General features: G+C 37.2%; 1 protein-coding gene across 4 annotated transcripts in view; it reads left to right on the top strand.

The window, feature by feature from the left end:
- The window catches only part of Ptprm (protein tyrosine phosphatase receptor type M), an 828,844-nt gene that overhangs the window by 345,567 nt on the left and 457,912 nt on the right, over positions 1-25,365 (top strand). For all 4 annotated transcript variants that reach the window (XM_071602455.1, XM_071602456.1, XM_071602457.1 and 1 more), the window contains exons 6-7: positions 13,888-14,062; positions 19,263-19,556. In XM_071602455.1, coding sequence (XP_071458556.1) covers positions 13,888-14,062; positions 19,263-19,556 — 469 coding nt within the window. The remainder of the gene's footprint in view (positions 1-13,887; positions 14,063-19,262; positions 19,557-25,365) is intronic.

Here is a 25,365-nt window from a genome sequence, read left to right on the forward strand (position 1 = left end):
ATCAAAAACTATTTTGAATCCTTATACTCCAACAAATTAGAAGATAGTGAAGGCATAGATAAATTTCTTAATTCATATGATCTGCCCAGATTGAGTCAGGAGGATATAGAAAACCTAAACAGACCAATATCAATTGAGGAAATAGAAGAAACCGTAAGAAGACTACCAACTAAGAAAAGCCCAGGTCGAGATGGGTATACTGCAGAATTTTACAAAACCTTTAAAGAAGAACTAATACCAATACTTTTCAAGCTACTTCAGGAAATAGAAAAGGAGGGAGAACTTCCAAATTCATTCTATGAGGCCAACATCACCCTGATACCTAAACCAGACAAAGACACTTCAAAGAAAGAAAACTACAGACCAATATCTCTAATGAACCTAGATGCAAAAATCCTCAATAAAATTCTGGCTAATCGGATACAAAAACATATCAAAAAAATTGTACACCATGATCAAGTAGGATTCATCCCTGGGATGCAAGGCTGGTTCAATATACGGAAATCGATAAATGTTATTCACCACATCAATAGACTTAAAAATAAGAACCATATGATCATCTCGATAGATGCGGAAAAAGCATTTGACAAAGTACAGCATCCCTTTATGTTCAAAACTCTAGAAAAACTAGGGATAACAGGAACATACCTCAATATTGTAAAAGCAATCTATGCTAAGCCTCAGGCTAGCATCATTCTGAATGGAGAAAAACTGAAGGCATTCCCTCTAAAATCTGGAACTAGACAGGGATGCCCTCTCTCTCCACTTCTGTTCAACATAGTTCTCGAAACACTGGCAGAGCAATTAGACGAAAGAAATTAAAGTCATCAAAATAGGAAAAGAAGAACTTAAATTATCACTATTTGCAGATGATATGATTCTATACCTAGCAGACCCAAAAGGCTCTACAAAGAAACTATTAGAGCTAATAAATGAATTCAGCAAAGTGGCAGGATATAAAATCAACACGCATAAATCAAAGGCATTCCTGTATATCAGCGACAAATCCTCTGAAATGGAAATGAGGACAACCACTCCATTCACAATATCTTCAAAAAAAATAAAATACTTGGGAATCAACCTAACAAAAGAGGTGAAAGACTTATACAATGAAAACTACAGAACCCTAAAGAGAGAAATAGAAGAAGATCTTAGAAGATGGAAAAATATACCCTGTTCATGGATAGGCAGAACTAACATCATCAAAATGGCGATATTACCAAAAGTTCTCTATAGGTTTAATGCAATGCCAATCAAAATCCCAACGGCATTTCTTGTAGAAATAGAGAAAGCAATCATGAAATTCATATGGAAAAATAAAAGACCCAGAATAGCAAAAACAATGCTAAGCAGGAAGTGTGAATCAGGCGGTATAGCGATACCAGACTTCAAACTATACTACAGAGCAATAGTAACAAAAACAGCATGGTACTGGTACCAAAACAGGCGGGTGGACCAATGGTACAGAATAGAGGACACAGAAACCAATCCACAAAACTACAACTATCTTATATTTGATAAAGGGGCTAAAAGCATGCAATGGAGGAAGGATAGCATCTTCAACAAATGGTGCTGGGAAAACTGGAAATCCATATGCAACAAAATGAAACTGAATCCCTTTCTCTCGCCATGCACAAAAGTGAATTCAAAATGGATCAAGGAGCTTGATATCAAATCAGAGACACGCCGTCTGATAGAAGAAAAAGTTGGCTACGATCTACAGTCGGTGGGGTCGGGCTCCAAATTCCTCAATAGGACACCCATAGCACAAAAGTTAATAACTAGAATCAACAAATGGTACTTACTCAAACTAAAAAGTTTTTTCTCAGCAAAAGAAACAATAAGAGAGGTAAATAGGGAGCCTACACCCTGGGAACAAATCTTTACTCCTCACACTTCAGATAGAGCCCTAATATCCAGAGTATACAAAGAGCTCAAAAAATTAGACAATAAGAGAACAAACAACCCAATCAACAAATGGGCCAAGGACCTGAACAGACACTTCTCAGAGGAGGACATACAGTCAATCAACAAGTACATGAAAAAATGCTCAACATCTCTAGCTGTCAGAGAAATGCAAATCAAAACCACCCTAAGATACCATCTCACTCCAGTAAGATTGGCAGCCATTAGGAAGTCAAACAACAACAAGTGCTGGCGAGGATGTGGGGAAAAGGGTACACTTGTACATTGCTGGTGGGACTGCAGATTGGTGCAGCCAATTTGGAAAGCAGTATGGAGATTTCTTGGAAAGCTGGGAATGGAGCCACCATTTGACCCAGCTATTCCCCTTCTTGGTCTATTCCCTAAAGACCTAAAAAGAGCATGCTACAGGGACACTGCTACATCGATGTTCATAGCAGCACAGTTCACAATAGCAAGACTGTGGAACCAACCTAGATGCCCTTCAATAGACGAATGGATAAAAAAAAATGTGGCATTCATACACAATGGAGTATTACTCTGCATTAAAAATGACAAAATCATAGAATTTACAGGGAAATGGATGGCATTAGAGCAGATTATGCTAAGTGAAGCTAGCCAATCCCTAAAAAACAAATGCCAAATGTCTTCTTTGATATAAGGAGAGTAACTAAGAACAGTGTAGGGACGAAGAACAGGAGAAGAAGATCAACATTTAACAGGGATGAGAGGTGGGAGGGAAAGGGAGAGAGAAGGAAAATTGCATGGTAATGGAAGGAGACCCTCAGGGTTATACAGTGGAGGAGGTAGAGAGATAGGAGGGGAGGGGAGGGGAGAGGTGGGGAGGGGGGAGGGTGGAGGATGGGAAAGGCAGTGGAGCACAACAGACACTAGTATGGCAATTTGTAAATCAATGGATGTGTAACTGATGTGATTCTGCAATCTGTGTATGGGGTGAAGGTGGGAGTTCATAACCCACTTGAATCAAAGTGTGGAATATGATATGTCAAGAAATTTGTAATGTTTTGAACAACCCACAATAAAAAATTAAAAAAAAAAAAAAGAAATCAATGGTATATGGTGACAGAAACTAGAACTTCAGTTTCTTGTGTGTTACCTCCATATATACTTGGTTATCTTAGCTGTGGTATAAACATCAAAGGTCAGTGTAGTAATTAATCCCTTAATTATCAAAATAAAAATATGGACCATAGAAAAATTGTGGACTTACTCAATTAATACTGGATTTAAATTACATATGATGTTCCAAACAAAATTACTCCAGACTCTGCTGATGCTATTAGTGATCTCAGCAGTAAGAATTTCAATCAGCGTGTTACAAATGGGCATATTTGAAAGTGGGTTAGTACAGACTATTTTTACTGTTGAAGAAGGGCAAATGCAGTTTAATCCCCACCTGTGCAAAGGAGGAAGGGGCCTGGCTCGTCTCTCCTCTGAACTTGTGCACACAGAGCAACTCCAAAAAGCCTGAGATTGATGCTAACTTCCCAGAACTCAATTTCTCTCAATCAATGCTCTGATTATTGCAAAACTATTCCTGAAAGACTTAATATGTATCTTTTTTTGCTAGTAAATTGCTGCTCATTTAGAAGTCCTCAAGTTAGTCCGTTGCATAAAGAAGGTTGTAAGTCTAATTTAAATAACTATCAGTTCTTTTTTCCAGCTTGCTCACATTGAAATACATGCACTTTTAAAGATACTCTTGCCTTCATAAAGACCTCTAATAACCTGTAAGATCATTTCCTCTCAGGCATCTTCATTATGTTTCTTTCATTAAGTTCACAAAAGATGGGACAGCAGTTTCATTAACAACCCTGGACATGCAGTTGCCATGCTTCTTATGAAATTTAAGGTTTTTATTCCCCAAAATTGAAGTCTTCCATGGTAAATTCTTTATATTATAAAGAAAAATCTGGATAACCACTCTTGGTTGTGGCTCATTGTCCACTCTTGGTCCCTTCTCATTTTCCTATCACACTTATTTAGAAGATGGAGAGCCAGTGCTTGGTGGGGCTACCTCTTCCTAACATTGGAAGTTGGAAGAAATCTTGATAGTCTTGCCATCTCTACTCAGTGTACATTTCCAGATTTTCCTGGGAGTGTCACTCAATAAGCTGATTAAAAAAGATTCCCCAAAGGCTCCTAGATGCACAGTAATTCCTGAGGTTCAGAACATATTGCCCTCTCTGGTTATTGGTGACATGAAAAGAGGCTAAAAGGGAGAAGGGCCCATGTGTCTCTGCACCTCCCCAGCATCAAGGGAATAGGACTGGCTTCATTCCTCACAATTCCCAGTTTAATTGTAGTTGAAGGAAGGAATTCTGGGAACCAGGTCTTCCTAAAATGAACTCATGTAATCACCCATTTATGCCTTAAATGTGTTTAATATAACCACTAAGCCTCCCTAAGATGTGTGTTATGGTTTGGATATGAGGTGTCCCCCCCTACCCAAAGCTCCTGTGTTAATTCATGAATCTTCAGAGGCGATGTAATTGGATTTTAAGAGTCTCACCATTCAATCCATCCTAGTGTGAATGGACTAAGTGGATGGTAACTGTAGGCAGGTGGGGTATGGCTAGATGAGGCAAGTTCTGGAAGGGTTCATCTGCCCTGTGGCCCCTTCCCTCTGTTTCTTGGCGGCCATGAGTTAGCTGCAGTCCTTCACCAAGCCCTTCCACCATGATACTCTGTCTCTCCTCCTGCCCAGAGCACTGAAGTTGGCAAACCATGGACTCAAGTTCTAAAACTGTGAGCCAAAATTATTTTTTCTTCTCTAAGTTGTTCTTGTTGGGTATTTTGGTCACAGTGATGGAAAGTTAACTAACATGATATGCCAGGTGTGGTTTCTGTGCTAGAGATAACAGTAAAACCCTGGCAAAATCCTTGCCTTCCTGGAACTTATATCCTGAAAGGGGAAGGAGAGGATAACAATAGTAAGTAAGTAATTTAGGCACTACATCAAAGCGCTGTCACTACTATTCCAAAAGGAAAACCCGAGCAGTGCCATGCAGAAGCATGTGTCAGTTTTCAATCTAGGATGAGGTTGAGCAGTGACTGGGAGTAAATGGACATGTTAGCCATGGGGCTGGGTGGGGAGAACATTCCAGGAGGAGGAAGGTGTGGAGCCTGCCTGGGTGGGAAGGAACAGTGAATAAGTTCAGTGTGGCTGGACTTTCAGCTGACACTACAGTGATGGGGACCCCAAAGCAGAGAGGTTTGGGGTACTGTGTGCATTCTTGGAGGTCATTCTGAGTACCTTTGCCTTCATTCCAAAAATCAACAAAATGAACGTTTTCACTTACTAGTGAAGCCTGCCCATTTTAAAAATTCATTTGGTGACACAACCTGACCTAATAGGAAGTGAACAAGCTATTTAATAGGGTCTCTATTTTTTCCTCCTTAGAGTCAGTATTCTTAAGTTTTGATGCAGAAATATCAAAGTGCCTGTTTGTGAGGTGCTTCCCAGATTTTCCTGGGAGTGTCACTCAATAAGCAGTATATACCTTTCTAAATATTGTTAAAATGTGATTTTTGAACCCTATTGTGCCCAGTGGTTTCAGATAAATGCTAATGGCCTGTCCCATGGCCATGGCATTTGAGTCCAGGATCTAATTTACATACCTGTTCCTTCAGCACTAGCGAGGTGAGGAGCTGCCTCCTCTCTTCTGAAGGATGCTGTTTTCATACTCTTATCTCCTTTTCTGGACCCTAGCTGTGGACCAGATGAATTCTTCTGTGTCCTGCTCACATTTCTCTGAAGGAAGCCACTTCTTACTTTCTATGCAGAAATCAGGATGTCTTGGATGGAATGTCCTCTGCTGGGCTTCCTTCCAGAATAGGAGAAGAGGGATTTCCTCCCCAGACCCTTCATTTCTATTAATACAACTGTAAATTGAATTAGATTTTTAAAAATTTCCACTCCACAATCTTTACCTACATTTCAATGATACAGACATCCCTAAGTCAGGTCCCTAGGTAGCTATTTATTTATTTATTTATTCATTCTAATATTTATTTTTTAGTTTTAGGCAGACACGATATCTTTATTTTATATATATGTGGTTCTGAGGGTTGAACCCAGTGCCTCATGCATGCTAGGTGAGCACTCTACCACTGAGCCACAATCCCAGCCCCTAGGTAGCTATTTATTAAGTGGTGTTTACAAGCAAGTATGAGGTCTACATTTGTTTTGGTTGATGTTTATCTTGATAGTTTAAATTCACTGTTTGACTTCACAGATATTTTTCTCTATCATTTTTTTTCTTTTTCCTTTTTCATACATGTGCTCACTTGACCAGAACATCCACAACTTTATCAGAGGGGATAATGTTGGGCAATGTCAGGGATGGGGAAATAGCATCGGTGCTTACTTTAGCACTGTGTTCATGTTAGCCATGGACTCTGGTTGTTGAAGGTGTCAAGTTCACCTTACATTCACTGTCATTATCTCACTTTGCACTCACTGTGTCATGGGAGCTAGTCTAGGCAGTTCTGGCTGATGTTTTTACCATTGACTTTATTTTTATTTATTTAGTTTTTTACTTATTTATTTATTTTTGTACCAGAGATTGAACTCGTGGCCCTTAACCACTGATCTATTGCCCTAGCTCTTTTCTGTACTTTATTTAGAGACAGGGTCTCACTGAGTTGCTTAGCACCTCACTTTTACTAAGGCTGGCTTTGAACTCATGATCCTCCTGCTTCAGCCTCTCAAGCTACTGGGATTACAGGTGTATGCCACTGTGCTAGACTCTATCAGTGACTTTAAATGATGTATCTTCCTTATATACTAAGGGCCCAAGAAATAGGGTTTGGCACCATAGGGGAAAAAAGTACAATCTTTTCCTTAACCTATCATAAGGTTCAAATACAGATTAGTAAGATTAAACAAAGAACTAAAAAGTATATATATTTTATGTGACACAAAAACCTTCAGAAAATGAATACTCAAGGACCCAGAGAAGATCATGATTTTATGAACGTTCCTCCAGAAATATGATTGGAGGACAAAAGGTGGATGGTTTAACAGCTACAAACTGGGGGACATAGCCAGTTTTCAGATTATTCTTGACTTCTCTGTGTGGCCATTGCTTCTCTCTGGTATGGGACATGATTCCTGTCAGAGGAGGAGAGAGGGAGGCCTGAGAGAGACCTTCCTAGGTGTTGAGGCCTATTCAGGGGAAGTGGACCAGGGTAATTTCAGTTTCTGTAGCTTGCTTCAGGAGGTATGGGCAGTGGTAGAAGGTCAGAGAGACTACCCTGCTTCTGCACTTTTCTCAGTTGCTTTCAGCCTAAAATACCCAACATGCCAAGGGGACATGCTTTGGGGGAACATTTTCTCTGCATCACTTCAGATCTAACAAAGTGATAGACACGGTGGGTGTCTCCCCCTCCTTCCATATCCTCTCCTGAACTTTGAGGACAATTCCTCATTTCTACTCCTTTGAACCCAGGTGTGGATGACTCCTGAAGCATGATATTCCATAGGGAGCGAATAACCTAACAGTTATTGCGGATTGGACCAACTTTTCAGCATGAGGAAGCAAGGTTGCTTTTATTAATGTATACCTGTCAAGATTTCATAGCAAAAGAAGAAATGATGTCATCCAAGGAGCAGTTCATTTTCCCATGTGAATGAACACCTTTAGATTTGGGGTTTGGGTATTTTTCTGCTTTCTCTATTCTCTCACCTATTGCTTTGCCCACCCAATTCTTCTCCTTTTCTTTCACTGGTTATTTCCTTCATCTTTCCTGCTGTGCAAGTCTCATTTTGGATCAGTCTGTCCTGTCCTTTCCATCCTTGTTGGTTTGTTCTCTGCTCATTTCATTTACCTTGTGCGGCACCTCAATGCTTGCCCATCCTCAGACAGGTGTTATAGCTCATGTTTCCAAAGTGAGCTTTCAGCTTGTGTGGAAGTACACCCCACATTTCAATGGTATGCCTCCTTCTGGGTGATGAATATTCTAGATATTCAAATATTGCCATGCATCCCTAATTTTAAATATACATTTTAGTCATGGTATAAGCTCTTCTCTTAAATTATCTCCAGCACACTTTAATCTTACTTAGATTGGTTTGTATATTCTGAGAAATATCCTCTTATGGCTATTGAACATATGGATTTCAGGGAATATCCTTGTCCCATAGAAAGAGGTCAACATAGTCTGCATCTTAGAATGTGATAGTGGATTCATCATTTTTGAAAATAATAAGTATGATATTTATTTTAATTTTAAAATGCTATCTAGTAAGAAGATTATTTTGTTCTGGAAACACTGTGATATCACAAAAATAAATAGAAATATTTGTCAAAACATAGTTGATCTCATTTAAAGATAGGTTTCATTATATATATATATATATATATATATATATATATATATATATATATATATATATAACAATTTTTATGCATCAGGGTACTAATAATATTTAATAATATGAAAAATTCCACAGATATCATAAACAAAGATAGAAAGTATTATTTATATTTTGAACCATCATTTTAACCTTTATTAACATTCATATAATCTCTAATAGAAAAAGTAGTCTGTGGTATACAAAAATGATGATATTTACCTCTAATTAGTACTGAGATTATATGGTTTTAAAAATATAACTTTACTCTGGTTAGTAAAAAAAGTTTCTATAGTAAACATTTGAATCTAAAGGTCATTCCTCTTTTTTTTTCCTTTGGTCCTTAGTAATATACTATGTGCAGGTGTACATAAGTGTACTTGTATCTCATAGATTATTATGTTCTGCTGTTTAGATTCTAGGTTTTTTCCACCTCACCTGGCTGAATAAAGTCTTTCTTCTTTCTTGTATTCCTCTTGGACAAAGCAAGTTTACTTGTGACTCTCATTTTGCTCTCATTCCAAACTTTTCAGCTCACCAGCACTTTTTACCTACCAATAATCTTTTGGAGACAGGATCTTCCTCTGTTGCCCAAGTTGGCCTCAAACTTCTGGGCTGAAGCCACCCTCCTATCTGAGCTACCCGAGTAGCTAGGACTGTAGATAGGCCACCATACCTGGCTTAATTGCAAACACTTTTATTTTTTGCTCTATTCTTTTTAGTTACATGAGAATAGAATGTATTTTGACATATCATACATACATGGAATATGACTTCCCATTTTTGTAGTTGTCTATGATATGGATGAAGTTACAGTGGCTGAATATAGAAAAGTCTGATTCATTCTACAGTCTTTCCCATTCCCTTTCTCCATCACTTCCCACCACTCCACCCTGTCCAATCAGATAAACTGCCCCCACCCCCAAATATTGTGAGTCAGCATTCACAGAGAGGCCTTTGGTTTGGAAGATAGGTTTTTTTTCACTTAGCATGGTAGCCTCCAGTTCCATCCATTTGCCAGAAAATTTCATTCTTTTTTATGGCTGAGTATTTTCCATTATGTATATATACTACATTTTCTTTATCTATTCATCTGTTGAAGGGCACCCAGGTTGGTTCCATAGCTTAGCTATTGTGAATTGAGCAGCTATAAACATTGATGTGGCCGCATCACATAGTGTGCTGATTTTATGTCCTTTGGATATATACAGAGGAGTGGCATAACTGGGTCAAAAGGTGGTTTTATTCCTAGTTTTTTTGAGGAATCGCCATATTGCATACCAGAGTTGTTGCACCAATTGGCAGTCCCACCAGCAGCATATGAGTATACCTTTCCCCCTGCATCCTTGCTAACATTTATTGTTACTTGTATTCTTGATAATTGCCATTCTGATTGGAGTGAGATGAAATCTTAATGTAGTTTTGACTTACGTTTTTCTAATTGCTAGTGATGTTGAGCATTTTTTCATCTACCTGTTGACTGATTGCATTTCTCCTATGAACTGTCTTTTCAGTTCCTTTGCCTGTTTATTGATTGGATTTTTTAATTGTTGTTATTGTTAAGTTTTTTGAGTTCTTTATATATCCTGGAGATAATTGCTGTGTCTGAGGTGCAGATAGCAAAGATTTTCTCCCATTTTTTAGGCTCTCTCTTCACATTATTGATTTGTTTCCTTTGCTGTGAGAGTGTGGTCTCTATTTTGCTTCATTGTAGCCTTTATGTTTCTCCTCCAGTTCCTTGTATTCCCTAGGCTCCTCTGTTGCAGAGCCCCCCTCTCTGCTGGCTCCATTTCTTCTCTTTCTCTGCCTAGGACTCTGCTTTGCATCCTCAAGGCTGGGCTCTGGCTCCGCTTCCTGGAAGCCTGCACTGCACTCAAAGATTGCTGGGTTAGGCCCTAAGTGTGCCATGGGAGGTGTTCTTTGCTCTGCATCATTAATATTACCTCACACGTTCATTTCACTAACAATACTGTAAATTCATTATACAAAGGATTATTCCATTGACTTTCTGCTCCCTTAGATGATGGAGTGTGTGCCTCATAAAGATGTTCACCGGTCTTCGGTTGAATGAATGCTTGGATCCGTGCATGCATGAATTATGTAAGATAAAATGACCTGCAGATTTGAGCAAGACATGCTATTTGGTATTCCTGTGTGTATCCCTAGCTAAAATTATGCTAGTTAGTACATGGGTTCCCTCCCTATTTATTATTTTTCCTAAAGAAGCTGAATATAATTATCTATGTGGTTAAGCACATGAGACTTGTTTTTAAAAGGCTTCTCATGAGAAACCATGCCATGTGTTAGAGTTGTGTAGAGTTGCCAGTCTGAGGCTATTTATTTTACAGGGTAAGGCTGTGACTTGAAGACATAGTAATCCTGAGTGATGCTCCTGCAACATATGTAAAAGAGAGGTTTTCTTACCCTGTGTTCTCTCAGTACTGCCTTGAGTAGTCCTTAGATCATTAAGTACATTTACCTAGAGCATAGGTAATAGAGCATTTACCTAGCAGGCATAGGACCTGGAATCAGTCCCCAGCACTGCTAATAAGGAAACAAAAATTTGAATAAACATCCTTTTGAGATGCGCTTCTTTTAGTAAAAAATATATAGGATTACTATAAAAGTATAAGCCAGTAGGGTTCATGCCAAAAGTAAGCAAATAAATGACTATATAGTCCCTTTCCTTTTTATTCTTTTCAGAAAGTATTTAGTTGTTAAAAATATGCCTTTCTTTAGGGCTTAATTATTTTCCTTAAAAACCAGAGGTAAATATTTTATTCTGTTTGAAAAAAAAAGTAGATTAGTCAGTCTCATGTTACTCTGGTGATAGATTTGATTATTTATTTGGAGGGATAGTAGAGACTGAATGTATGAAGTACAAAGAGGAACCATTTCTCTGTATTAGTAATATTAAGTTTTTAACTTCTTAGTGTTCTTTGTCAGATCAAATTTAGTTCATTTAATAAAATACACGTATACATAAGTTATATATCCAATTTTATATTCTAATTGATGACATTTTAATCCACAAACAAGGCTGTTTTTATAGCTGATACTAAAGATAATGTTGGTGGAACCCTTTTTCTCCACTCTTGATGTTTCCTTGTATGGGCAGGAGCTCTACTAGTGCAGCACTCCTGACTACCTTCTCACTTCCCAAGCAGGAGCTGCCTGAGAAGAAGCACAGGGTATGCTTAGCTCAGTCCCTTCTTTGGGGATCTAAGTGCCTATGGGAACCCCATTTCTTCATCCTGTGAGTTATACAGCAGCACCCAACATATGGAAGGCCTTGTGGTTTTCTAATGCTGCCTGTGACTGGGTGGGTGAGTCTGTTTAATTCTGTCCTTTAGTATTAGCAAGCACATTATTCAGACCTATACCAGATGTTGCAGCTGCAGTTTTATCAGTAAGAAAGGTGGAATTTTAATAGCCAGCCTGGATTTCTCTTTAAATTTGTTGCTCATTTGTTCCAAAATTCAGGTGGGGATTTGTGGTATCCATTATCATGCCACTGTTCTTCATATAGGTTTTATTTCCCACAACACACTTCAAAATGAGTTGCTTTCAGATAAGGAAGATGGGGTCCTGTGAGAGTAAATCACTTTAAGTGATCAAGTTTGATTTGGCACCCTGGTCAGGCTAACTCACAAACTCATGTCCATTAAGACATATTGCCAATGAAAATATCACTGTTAAAAGCTTTTAAAGGACTTTACATAATATAAATCACTGAATAATACAAGTGAGCTGGATTCTTTTGTAGACTTGCATTTTTATGGCTGTAAATTAAAAAAACAAACCAAAAGAATGCATTTTAATATAGTCTGCAAGTCCCTAAATGAATAGGGCCTTGTCTACCTCCCTTGGTTCCACTTGCTGCCTTAATTTTTTAAAAATATTTATTTTTTTGTTGTAATTGAACACAATATCTTTATTTTATTTATTTATTTTTATATGGTGCTGAGGATTGAACCCAGGGCCTCCCACGTGCTAGGTGAGCACTCTACTACTTAGTCATAATCCTAGCCCCATTGCTGCCTTAATTTTAAGCAGCTTTTTCTAACCATCTTGGGCTTCCTATGCTATTTATTATGACTAGAATACTATTTCTTTCCATTCTCCTTCTTTGCTTGGTTAACTTCTGCTTACCCTTCAGATCTCAGTTCATATGTCATTTCCTTGTACTGGCCTCCTGTGTCCACAATATCTACAGCTGGTCCACATTGTGATTTCTGGCAGCTATTTGTTCTTTCCCTTTATCACCCTGGCCATCATTAGTGCTTAAGTATTCATTTCAAACTTACACTCCCCAATAAACTGAAACCCCATAAACATAACAACCCCTTGTTTTTTGTTTACCATTGTGGGCCTAGTGTCTTGCCACAATGATTGTACAGTTTGGCACACAAAGAATGCTTGGTGGGTGAAAAATGGACATAGTTTTTGACATCGTGCATTAGTCTTAAAATCTTAGACTATCCTTTTCTACTAATACTTACAAATAACATGTAAAAGATAGCTCCCCCCATGATTACAAAAAATAAAAATTATAGAACTGAAATCTCTACCCTTGTTTTGGGACTTTAAACTATTTGGAAGCATAGAGTGAATTTACAAGTGAGCCTACTGAAAGGTTAAATGTATAGGCATAATAAAAGACTAAATTGCACCAGCAATGGAACCTGCTTTATATGGTCCTGAGATATGGGATATTGTTATATTTAAGTATGAAAGTAATATTTATTAGGCATCTACTTCTCTTTGTTTTTTTCAATATCTAGAAACAACATCATAAAGTCTGGATTAGTCCTCTAGGCATGTTCATTGGGAATATACCTAATCTACACTTTAATATCATTCTTGAAACATTATTTTTGTTGATACATAAAATGAGATCATGATATGGTAGTTAGCAAGTTAGTTTTTGTTTCCTAACCAAGTCTAAAAATATCATATAAAATGTCAGAAAGAGTTGAAATTCTGCTTTTCATATTGGCTGTACCAATTTGCAGTCCCACAAGCAATGTATGAGTATGCCTTTTCCCCCACATCCTCGCCAACACTTATTGTTGTTTGTCTTCATAATAGCTGCCATTTTGGCTGAAGTGAGATGATATTTTAGAGTAGTTTTGATTTGCATTTCTCTAATTTCTAGAGATATGAAAAATTGTGCTCTATATGTGTAATAAGAATTGTAATGCATTCTGCTGACATATATTTAAATAAAATCAATTTTAAAAAAGAGTTGAAATATTCCTAAGGAGCAAAGTTAAGAATTTTTCTATGTACTTTTCTCCCTCTCCCTGTTGGGTTAATTTAACATAATTTATAGCTTGCGGTAGGTAAAATCATGACATTTATGCACATTTTATTTTGTATCCCTCAATCTTCAAAGTGTTGATCAATCCAGAATTTCAGTTTTCTGGGCAGCTGTTCCCCTTGAAAAACTGCCCATGGATTATAAACCAGTGAACCAAGATCTGCATGAAAATGACATCGATCATATTCTATCAGGTCTTACTGTTTTGATGTGACAGCTGACATTGCTTCTTTTTCTCCCCTCTCTACTTCTGCTATTATAGGGCATTGATGTACGAGATGCTCCGCTGAAGGAAACAAAGGTGACTAGTTCCAGAAGATTCATAGCTTCATTTAATGTTGTGAATACCACCAAACGAGATGCTGGAAAGTACCGCTGCATGATTCGCACTGAAGGAGGTGTTGGGATATCAAACTATGCAGAACTGGTAGTTAAAGGTATTTAATGTGTTTTTATATCCTGCATTTAAGTCTATTGAAATAGATACGTTAGATGGACTTTTTTTCATTATTTGCTTAAACCAAACTTGTCCTATTTTTGAACAGTAGTTTGGTGACAGGTTATATTGACAGATTGCATTTTAAGTACAAATTTTGTACATGAGCAATATTTTTGAAAAATGCATATTATTTATGTTCATTTTGTTACATACAAAGCATTGAATGTGCTCTTGGCAAAGTCTTTTGCCAACTCTGTACATACAGATTACAACCTATAATTTTTTTAAGGAATTAAAATTTTTTTACTGATATAAAATCACATAAAATGCAAATATTCACCAGCCAGGGTGTTTATAATAGCAGAGTGGTTAATAAAATGAAACAGTGTCAGTATAAAAATGCTCCATCATATCACATGAGCCATATTGATAATGCTGCGTTAACATTCATAACGTTCCAGTTAGACTCTATTACTATATTTTGTGTGCCACGAAAATTGATTCATTATATTCAAGAGGGTTGGGAATGAGGGGAGAAAAAAGAGAGGGGAAATAAGTTTTCTTTAGCTTATTTAGTGCTTTTTTGTGGTCTGAGGAGTTTATAGTATTAAGCTGTAAAGGCAATTTTGGGCCCCAGATAATAATTGGACTTGTAGATGTGCCATGTGGCATTTTTTAGGAAACTGTGGCAGGCCAGTGCTGGTTTTTCTAGGAGAACAAGATGACACCTTATTTAATTTTATTTGTTCGGTGCTGGGAATGTGACCTAGGACTTTATGCATACTAAGCTATGCTCACTGAGGTATGCTTCCAGCCCTGGGCCTTTATTTTAAACTTTTGTTTTGCATTTCTTAAATATGAAATATAAAATTGATCTTCTAAGGAGAAGCCATTTCTTTGATCAGCAAATTCCCCTTTTAAGACAGAACTAGCTATGTGTGTACAGGTCAAGGGCTTGCCCTCTCTGAGTATCTGTTTCCTTGTATATAAGATAGCTATTATAATGTCACCTATCTTATAGGATAGGAGGATGAACTTCTAAAAGTATATTGCAGCACTTAGAACAGTGCACAAAGCTGGCACATGTAGGGCTGTGATGGGGAGGAGAAGTTCAGAGGTGTTCTTACTGTCTGAACCAATAGACCAGTTGTTGTCATCTGGGAATGCATACCAGAACTCCCTTTCCACATTCAAAAAGGTATAATGCCTGCCCACCTCTCCTCTTGGGTCTCCTCCTGCCACACCCAGAAACAGAATCTCTCGGTGTATAATTTCTATTATAAAGCCTGCAGGTAGTTTGTATATGAGTTTCGTTGGGAGATCAGTGTTGTGTGTAGTCATCATGCATGGCTTAGAAGACAGCACTGGCCTTATCAGAGCCTGTCCCTTGAGAATTACCAGCAATGAAGGATATTCAGCAGAAGGAAGCACATGCCAAAACATCTACCTGAAGCATCGCATGGTGGTGCACACCTATAATCCCAGTGACTCAGAAGGCTGAGGTAGGAAGATTGTGAATTTATAGCCAGCCTCAGCAATGGCAAGGTGCTAAGCAACTCTCTCAGTGAGAACCTGTCTCTAATAAAATACAAAATAGGGCTAGGGATGTGGCTCAATGGTTGAATACCCCTGAGTTCAATCCCCGGTACCCCTCACGACCTCATAAATCTACCTGAATCATATATGTTGCCACACCAGATTCTAAGTGTTTTGATTTGTAGTGAAACTTTAACTAGCCTTCCTGGGAAAACTTTTGGATTTAGGTTTAATATTTATAAAATTTATAATTTTTTTATAAAATATTTATAAAATTTATAAATTTATAAAATTCATCATTGCTGTACACACCCTAACCTTCTGAAGATTCTCTGGTGAGAGGTCACAGTATATAAAGTGGGTAAATTTTATTGACAAATGTTGTAGAATGGCCTAAGTCTTCCCATCATCACTGTTGTTATTTAACTTTGATCTTGGTTCAATTCTTTGTTATTAGTTTCACTTTTTGATTAATAGTTTCTCTCACATTTCACTGTGGTCCATGCTGTGTGGTTGATGCACCAATGGCAAATATGGTAGCCTCTTTAAAAATTGCCTCTGTGGAAAAGTTAATTTGTTGGGAGGTAAAAATAAATCAGAAATTTTTAGACTGCTAGAACAAACCTAGACATAAGGAATGTACACATTTGTGCTCCATGCTTTCCTATGGTAGTATCGCAGCTCATTGATAAAAATGTACTGGCACCAACTCCCATCTCTGCATGCTTCCTATGCCAGTGATGATAGGTTGGGATTCAGGTGGCACTCAAATCTGAATTTGTCTTTTCTCCCATTTATAATTTTATTGCCAACTTCTGTATATACTTCATAATAAAAATGAAATTATATACCATTTTCTGTTAGTTTAATGAAGTTATTTTCCTTGTGAGACAGTTACTTTAAAATACACAATAGCATTGTTAGGGCACTTACTTATAACACTTTTTGTATGTTATATAGAATTTGGAATGCTAATGTTCTACACATGGGAAGAACTACAGTCTCAAGAGTTTATCATTTTCTTAAGATCACAGTCTGAGTTGGTGACAGCCACCCAAATAAAGCCCAGACTCTTTTACTATAACTCTAGTATTTATTCATGTCTACCGCTGCTTTTGGTAATCAAATACATAAAAATATTTCATATAATCTCCATAATGCATGCATAAATGCACATATCAATATAAAGTTTAATTATATGATCTGTATATATATGATTTATAGATCTCACATAATTAAATATGGTATTGACATATGCATCAGACATTCATTTATATCAATTAGGTATATGTATGTGTGTGCTTATGTGAGTACATTCTCTCATTACTGGTTTGATTTAGAATTAATTGTTTGGTGTCCTTTCTCTTGAATTAAACATTTAGCCAGGGGAAGTGATGCATGCCTGCAGTCTTTGGTACTTAGGAGGCTGAAGCTGTAGGATCACGAGTTTGATCCCAGCCTGGGATACATAGTGAGACCTTACCTTGGGGGAGAAGAAGAAGAAGCCTAAGAAGGTGGAGGAGGAGGAGGAAGGGAGGAGGAAGAGGGAGAAGGAGAAGGGAGGAGGAGATATTTTAAATTGTTTCATATTAATGCCTATAGACTGAAATCTATTCTTCCTCCCTCATTCTCTTCCTTCATTTTTTTCCTTTTCTATGAAACTTTGTTCATAATTTAAATGGTTGTTGACTAATTCTTATGTTGATTCTTCCAGAAACCAAAAGTCCTTTTGAATGTCTGTCCTAGTTGTTTCCAGTTCTAGTAGAGTGTTTCATTTGACTTAGCGTGTGAGTTACTTTTCTCTGGACAAAAACGCATTAAAGCCGTGTCAATTTTAGGATACTAGTAACAATATCCTAAATGAGTGGTACTACCTACATCTCTTTGTGACCTTATCCCTGGGTTGTATTTTGACTGGCAGTACAACAGTCCTTGAATATAATTAGCTCTTTCTGCTTGGCTGTATGAATGCCTTAGGATGTATTATGAAAGGCCCATTTTATGTTTTGGTTCAAGGAATGGCCTAATGATATAAATTAACGTTAATTTTTTAAAATTAAGTTAGAACTGTTTGAAGCTCAAACTTTCAGTGTATAAGCTATAGGAACAATGTTTTAGTACACTGACATCATAATTATAAAGAAAATTCACTGAAAATTTGATGTGGTCTTTCTCTTTTTTAGTCATTCTAGTAAGCTACTTTATATTTATTTGATTTGGTGACAGCCACACAAATAAACCATAAAAATATTTCATAATATACACAAGAACAAGGACTCCCCACCACAATAAAAGGAACAGAGTTCTTAGTGCAAGCCTCAGAGGTACTTGTTGCCCTGAGATCTTGTTCATCAGGAAACAAGACTATGATCCATTAGTGATGTTTGCTGTGTGAGAGGGCAGGAGAAATTGCAGCAAGCAACAGCGTGTGCCAGTAACAGCCTGGAACATGTTTTATTTCACACACATTATATGACCAAAATGAGGACTTAAGTTCAAACACACACCAAAAAAGCACAGATCACCTGTGGGAACGATCTTGAGAACAATCACTAGATCTCATGTTTTTCTGAGATGACAACTCATAGAAGTAAAAATGTATTATTTTGTATAATGATCTTGCTCATCACATATGTCACTACTCACAGTGACATTCACTTACAGAATATCTTCATTTGAGTCCTGAGGTCCATTCACCTAGCATCTGCCTAATAAGCTGGGGAAATTATTTAGGGTAAGATTGCTCATCTTTCTTCTCAGACAATGATGTAGGAAAACACAGCAGTCTCTGGTTATAAACAACAGAATAGACTTTCTCAGGTTGTATAGAGCATCTGCTATTGACTTCTTAAACTTTTATCAAGCTAGGTATAGCTTGTTCTTTGATTCAGAGATTTCCTTTCTATTCATTGCTTTAATAAGACTCATTACTAGAAATTCCCTGATAGTAGCAGCAGTGGATTTTATTATCCAGAATGCTCAATTCTCTGATAGCTAAATGAGTCCACTGTGATTTTTTTTGGTGGGGGGGGGGAATGAGTCATCCTAGAGATATGTTTATGATGAAATAAACTATACTTTCATTTTGTTTTTAAAATGATGCTATCTTGGGTATATTAATGTAGGAAGACTCAATTTAATGATGTAGAGAACTCTAGTACTTTGGGTGATTTAAAAATGATTCTCAATAAGGAAGTTCAGAGAGTTTTTACCATTCACTCTGATGTATGTATAGCTGTTTGAGCAAAATGAGTTGTGTGTTTAGAACGATTAGGGGCATATCTACTTGAACAAGTTAGGTTTGTTTTGTTTCATTTTTAGACAGGGTATCCCTATTTTGCCCAGGCTGGTCTTGAACTCCTGGGCTCAAGTGATTCTTCCACCTCAGCCTGCCAAGTAGCTTCGACAAATATGAGCCCCCACACCCAGTTCAAGTTAGGTTTTATAGATGGTTTTTTTTTTTTTTTTTTTTTTTTGCAACTGGGAGCCTTATGGAAACATTTGTTAATGTGCTTTTTCTCATTAACCTGAACAAAACTCTTCTCATCAGTTCATTCCTGAAATGTTAATGTCTTGTGTATTTTAATCATTGCGGCATGATGTTGTCTTTAAATACAAAAGACAGAAGCATCTGAAAGATGGTTCTCTGGTTTACCTTCCAGAACCTCCTGTTCCTATTGCCCCACCCCAGCTGGCCTCTGTGGGAGCAACCTACCTGTGGATACAGCTCAATGCCAACTCTATCAATGGGGATGGGCCCATTGTGGCCCGTGAGGTGGAGTATTGCACAGCCAGTGGGAGCTGGAATGATCGGCAGCCAGTGGATTCCACAAGTTATAAAATTGGGCACCTTGATCCAGATACAGAATATGAGATTAGTGTCCTACTCACCAGGCCCGGGGAGGGTGGCACTGGATCTCCTGGGCCGGCTCTTCGGACAAGAACAAAGTGTGCTGGTGAGTATTAAGGAAATCTGCAATTAGTCATCTTGGTCTTTCTGTCTGCTAATGTTAGGGTTCATTGGGTGGCTCCTCTGCTTCCCTAAATATATCATCAACTTTGTATGTGAATAAAATGTTCCTTCAGTCTAGAGAACAGCAGGTTAACATCTTGTGAACTTGTGGGTTGATATCTTTCAGCTTTCTTCCATCTCTTCTTCCTATTTTCAATGTACACCTCGCTCTGAGTACCCTCCAATTCATACTAGAATGGTTCCTAAGGACGCAGAAACTGTCTACTTCAATGATGTCTGCTAATGGGTCAGACCCTCTTTTTGTGGTTCCTTTGTTTTGTGTTCATGGCTAATGTGCTTTTAACCTGTGGGGTCTTAGTAATAATATAGATTCCATTGTAGATAGGAAAAAGTTGTGGGTTTATTTTAAGAATTTTTTTTCACAATTTAGGGTAAGATTGCTTGTCTTTCTTCTCAGACAATGATTTAGGAAAACACAGCAGTACCTTTATTCTATTTATTTTTATGTGGTGCCGTGGATCAAATCCAGAGCCTCACACATGCTAGGCATATGCTTTACTGCTGAGCTACAGCCCATGGAAAGCTATATTTTATTAATGGATATCTGATAGAGGGCAGCTGGCCAGTGACTGGGAACCCATATGTAACATGAGCAGAAATGGTTTGTGGGTTTCATGCAGTTTTTGAGTTCTTTGAATGCAGAGTCCTAATTATATAAACCTATCCTGCAACTTAAACAAAAGTAGGATTAATGAAGAGGGAATGTAATGTGTTATAGAAATTGGAACCTAAAGGACACTCTCGTTAGATAGAGATTACAAGGGCTATTTCTGTATGGTGACTCTTTGGTAGGAAGATAAATAACGTGTTGGGTTCCTACAGTGCACTTGTATGGTGGACATGAAGAGTCCTTGTATTGATGTGTCTGAGAGGAGGAAATTTCATGAAGTTTTATGGAGTTAGTTAATTCTTCACATAGCATTAATTAAAAAGTTAAGTAAGTTCTGTTTTTAAATTTAAAAGTACAGTTGGCCCTGTGCATCCATAGGTTCTGCATCCATGAATTCAACTACCATTGGTTTGAAAGTATACAGAAAAAATAAATTGTGTATATACTGAACATTTATAAACTTTTTTTTTCTTATTAGTATTCCCTAAATAATATAACATAAATTATTATTTTGTGACATTAATATTATATTAGTAATTGAGAGATAATGTTATGGATATGGGAAGCTTTGAGTAGGTTATATGCAGATACTACATTTTATATTAACAATTCTGGCATTGGAGGATTTTGTTATATTTGGAGATCCTGGAATCTTTAACAGTCCTAGCTGTTACATTATTTTCTATGTAATTTGGATTATGACATTTCTATAAATTTAATACTCATGGGGAAAATTCTTTTTTGTGAGAAAGATTAGTGTTAGAAGAGGGAACAGGTACTTTGTCCTTCCAGGGAGTCATGACGTTTTCTAGCAGCTTCTGTATTGGGCTGTTTATACCACATGCCTCTGTTCCTTGATTCTGTGTTCTCATAGTATCATCCACACTGGGATATTGAATGCTCTGAGATTCCATCTCCAGTGAGAATGGCAGTTATCAAGAATGTAAGCAACAATAAATGTTGGTGAAGATGGGGGTGGGGGATGTATGTATATGAAAATAACTTACACATTGCTGGTGGGGCTGCAAATTGATACAACCACTATAGAAGGCACTATGGAGATTCCTCAAAAAAACTAGGAATGGGACCACCATTGGACCCAGTTATGCCACTCCCCAGTACCTATTCAAAGGATTTAAAATCAGCATACTATGGTGACAGATCCACTTCAATGTTTATAGCAGCTCAATTCACAATAGCTAAACTATGGAACCAACCTAGGTGCCCTTCAGCAGATGAGTGGATAAAGAAAATGTAGTATATACACAATGGATTATTACTCACACATAAAGAAGACTGACTTTATGACTTTGCCAGCAAATGGATGGCACTGGAGACTATTAGGCTGCGTGAAATAAGCCAGTCCCGATAACCCAAAGGTTGAATGTTTTCTCTGATATGTGGAAGCTAACCTACAATAAATGGGGAATGAGGGGAAGAATAGAAGTTCAGTAGATTAGACAATGGGGAATGGAAGGAAAGAAGAGGGGATAGGAAAAGAAGAGACAGTGGAATGAATCCAACGTAATTCTCCCATGTATGTATATGAAAATAACACAGTGAATCCCACCATCATGTATATCTGCAATAATGGGATCCTAACTAGAATAAGATATATTCCATAATTGTATAATTATATCAAAATGGATTCTGCTATAATGTGTAAGTAAAAAGAACCAATTAAAAAAAAGCATAGCACAAACACACAAAATAACTACTCTTCTGGATTGTTGCTTTCCATAGCTCTGTTTAGTGGTTCTAAAGGGGAAGGAGTTTTTTTTTCTTTTTTTTGTGTGCATGACTCGCTTTATTAATTTGTATATTCTTTTATTTTTAGTTCTTGTGTAATTTATTAAAAAAGATTGTTTTTAAAATTTTTTTTGTGTGTATTAATTATACAGAATAGTTGGTTGCTTTATGACTTATTCATTCATACATAGAAACATAATTTTTATCATGCAGTGAACACTATGAATTGGGGACTAGCACATCAATAAATGAAATAGCAATTGAAAATATATGTGCAGAATTATTTTCTTATAGCAGTGCATGAATTTATGTAGAAAAGTATTAAAGAAAATAACAAAATATTTTTCTGGCTTAAGATGTACTGATTTTTATTTTCATCAAAACTTTCTGTACTTTCTTCCATAAATCAAGAACAAATTGCATTTTCAGTCACTTCTTCACTTCTTCCTTTTGGGTGTGGTACCTTCTTTGTGGCTCTAGAAACTACTGGGAAAGGAGTTTTCTAATTCTTTCCTGGGCCTCCTCCTGCCCCCCCAAAACCTTGTCATCTCATTTCTCTCTCACTTAGTTGAGGAAATTTCTTCCATTTTGTGAAATATTTTCTTGTGTTTTAATCTGTTATAATACAAACAATATCTTACATAACATTGCCTTATGATTTTACAATACAGAAATTGCTTTCAAATTGTTATTTATTTGGCATTTGCCTCATGAGATCTTCATGGCAGATAATGTGAGTCCCCCATCATAACTGAAGAAATTGAAGCCCTTGTAGACTCCTGTGCACCTCAGTATGCTCCAGAAGAAATACCTTTAGTATTGATTTAAGGAATCCCATTTGGAACACGGCAGTATATGATTTCTCTTTCTCTCTAAAAGAAGTTATAATTTCATTGTCTAGATTGGAGAAAGAATAATCTATCTCTTTTTAGTCACTGGTAGCCCCGCTACTTAATGCGTCTAGTTCTGCCCTTACTTCCATGTTTTTGTCTTCTCTCTAGATTGTGAACATTTAACTACAGACACATTGTCATATATATATTTCCCCTGATTATAAGCCCTTTGATGCAGCTGCATGATTTGTAAATGTATAGCTCTCAAAGAGACAGAGTTCCTTTTGTAATAGATTGGCAGTCTCCCTTTGAAGAAATGGAAGCCAATTTTGAATTGGTATCTGCCCACCAACATTGTGCCTTAAAGGATTGAACCTCACTAAGTGAGAAAACCTAGTGACAAAGCACCCTTCTAATGTTCACAGCCTGCACTTGACACTATTCGTGCTGCATGTCCCTAAGTGTCAAGCACTGACATAGGATATTTTTGAAAAAACTGCAATTGAGCAAGCAAACTTTAGAAAACAGAGGAAAGTATTCTAGGTGAAAGTGTCACAGTTAGAAATAAGTGGGGGAGGCAAGTTAGGTGGGTACAGAAACTGAAGTCAAATGAGACTTCTTACTGCTAGAAGAAAGACAGTGCAACCTTTCTTGACCTGAGACTTTTGAGAAAAATTTGCAGATTGGTGATTGCTATTGATGATCCTTGTGGACTTGTAGAAAGCAGGACTAAGAGGAAAGAAGACAGATGCTATAAACTGGAAACTTTGATATTCATCCCAAACTGTTGCTCAGATGGTTCATGAGCATTTATAGGGTTTATACAGAGCAAGTCAGGGATCTCATAACCCTGAGAGACTACAAGGCTTTCACAATAGTAGATAGAAACTCTGTTGACCAGGTTGTAGCAGTGGATGAATCTAATACATGAGAAGCAGAAGGAATAGTACAAATTTATCCTGCATGGTTTGAACAGCCAAATTGGTGCCAAATCAAACTAATATAATTTAGCATCAGCATATCTGAAGAAGACATTGAAGATTTGGCTTAAATGCCAAATCTTTAATATATGAATCTTTAATATAATTCATATTAAATCAATCACTATACAATGTTATCCGCCCACCCCTAAAAAACCCCTAGAATCTTAGGTTGCATTAGGTTGCAAAATTCCCATTTTGAAGGAGGTGACCCAGTTGGATGGGCTCCCATAATTATAGTATTTATTTCTGGTCCCTGGACTTGTAGACACACAGAACAAAAAAAAAAAAAAAAAAAAAAAAAAAAAAAAAAAAACACTTGTGCTAGGGGAACACAACTGACTTCAGTAAGATGTTGTGGAATATTATTCAACCAATGAGAGATGGTGGATAGAACTAAGAAAAGGGATGTAGGAGGTGGGGATAGGGATGAGTCATAAAATAGTGAGTTTTGGGGGGCTTATTTGTTTAGTCTGAAGAAAGTATGTCTACAGTCAAATGGATTGAACTAGTTAACATGGATGATCTCTTCAGAATGAATCTTCTGTGATTCATTCATTGTCCTCTTTCTCATGAACTGATCCAGTGCATATTTCCACTCTCAAAGTCTTTCAGTTTCCCTTCAGTTTTCACCTTGTCCAGATACACCCTAATCATGTTTATCAAGTACTTCTTTGTAGGCTGTGGAGGTCTCTGATGATCTTTCCAGAAATCTGAGCAGAGAGGGAGAAATGGTTAATTTTTTTATGGCCACATAGCTTACATTTGGAGGTCTGACTGGGACTCTTGAGATTTGCTGCCTGATTTTCATGTGGAATACCACTTCATTGATGAAACAGCTTTGGTGGGAATTAAAGCATGTCATATATCCCATAGTTTGACTGTGAAGCCTTAACTAGCCAGGGCATATCAGGAACCTAGACCAGAGCCTTGAATATAGTGAGTGGTCAAGTAACATGAACTTCCAATTAAAATTTTAGTTATCTTTTAATATTTTCATTCAAAGGAATTTGACATTAACAATTCTTATTTCATTATCCCTAGTCTTTTAGAAGTATTACTTATCTTGGCAATGTATAAATTTGAGAACCACTGTCTTTGTATTTTTGAGCTCATAGAATAATGGAGCATTGTGTTCTTGATAGACATCATTCTTTCATCTCCTAAACCTGTTTGTTTTAACCAAGCTGTTTGCTTTCATTCCTGTGCTGCATCAGTAAGACCTGTACTATCATGTCTTTTGTGACACCTGTGAAACTGTTTAGCTTCTTGTATGAAAAATAGCAAGATCACCATTTATTACCTGCCCTGGGTCGCTGTTATTGATTTTTCTGTGTGGCTTATAGATGCAATCTCATTACCTGGTTAGCTTTCTGCAAGAATTGTATTGTGGCACACTTCCAGAGTGCTTGCTGTTTATGCTTCTGAAAATTATTTCCAAATACATACCCAACCTCTTCCTGCCAGAGCTTGATCCCATCATTTAGCTTCTCTGATTCCGCATCTGTATCTCTAAAATAGGGGTAGAAGCACCTCTGTATCAGAGGTGTTTTTGAAGAT

Source organism: Marmota flaviventris, chromosome 16 (assembly GCF_047511675.1).
Source record: "Marmota flaviventris isolate mMarFla1 chromosome 16, mMarFla1.hap1, whole genome shotgun sequence".
NCBI classification, from domain to species: Eukaryota; Metazoa; Chordata; class Mammalia; order Rodentia; family Sciuridae; genus Marmota; species Marmota flaviventris.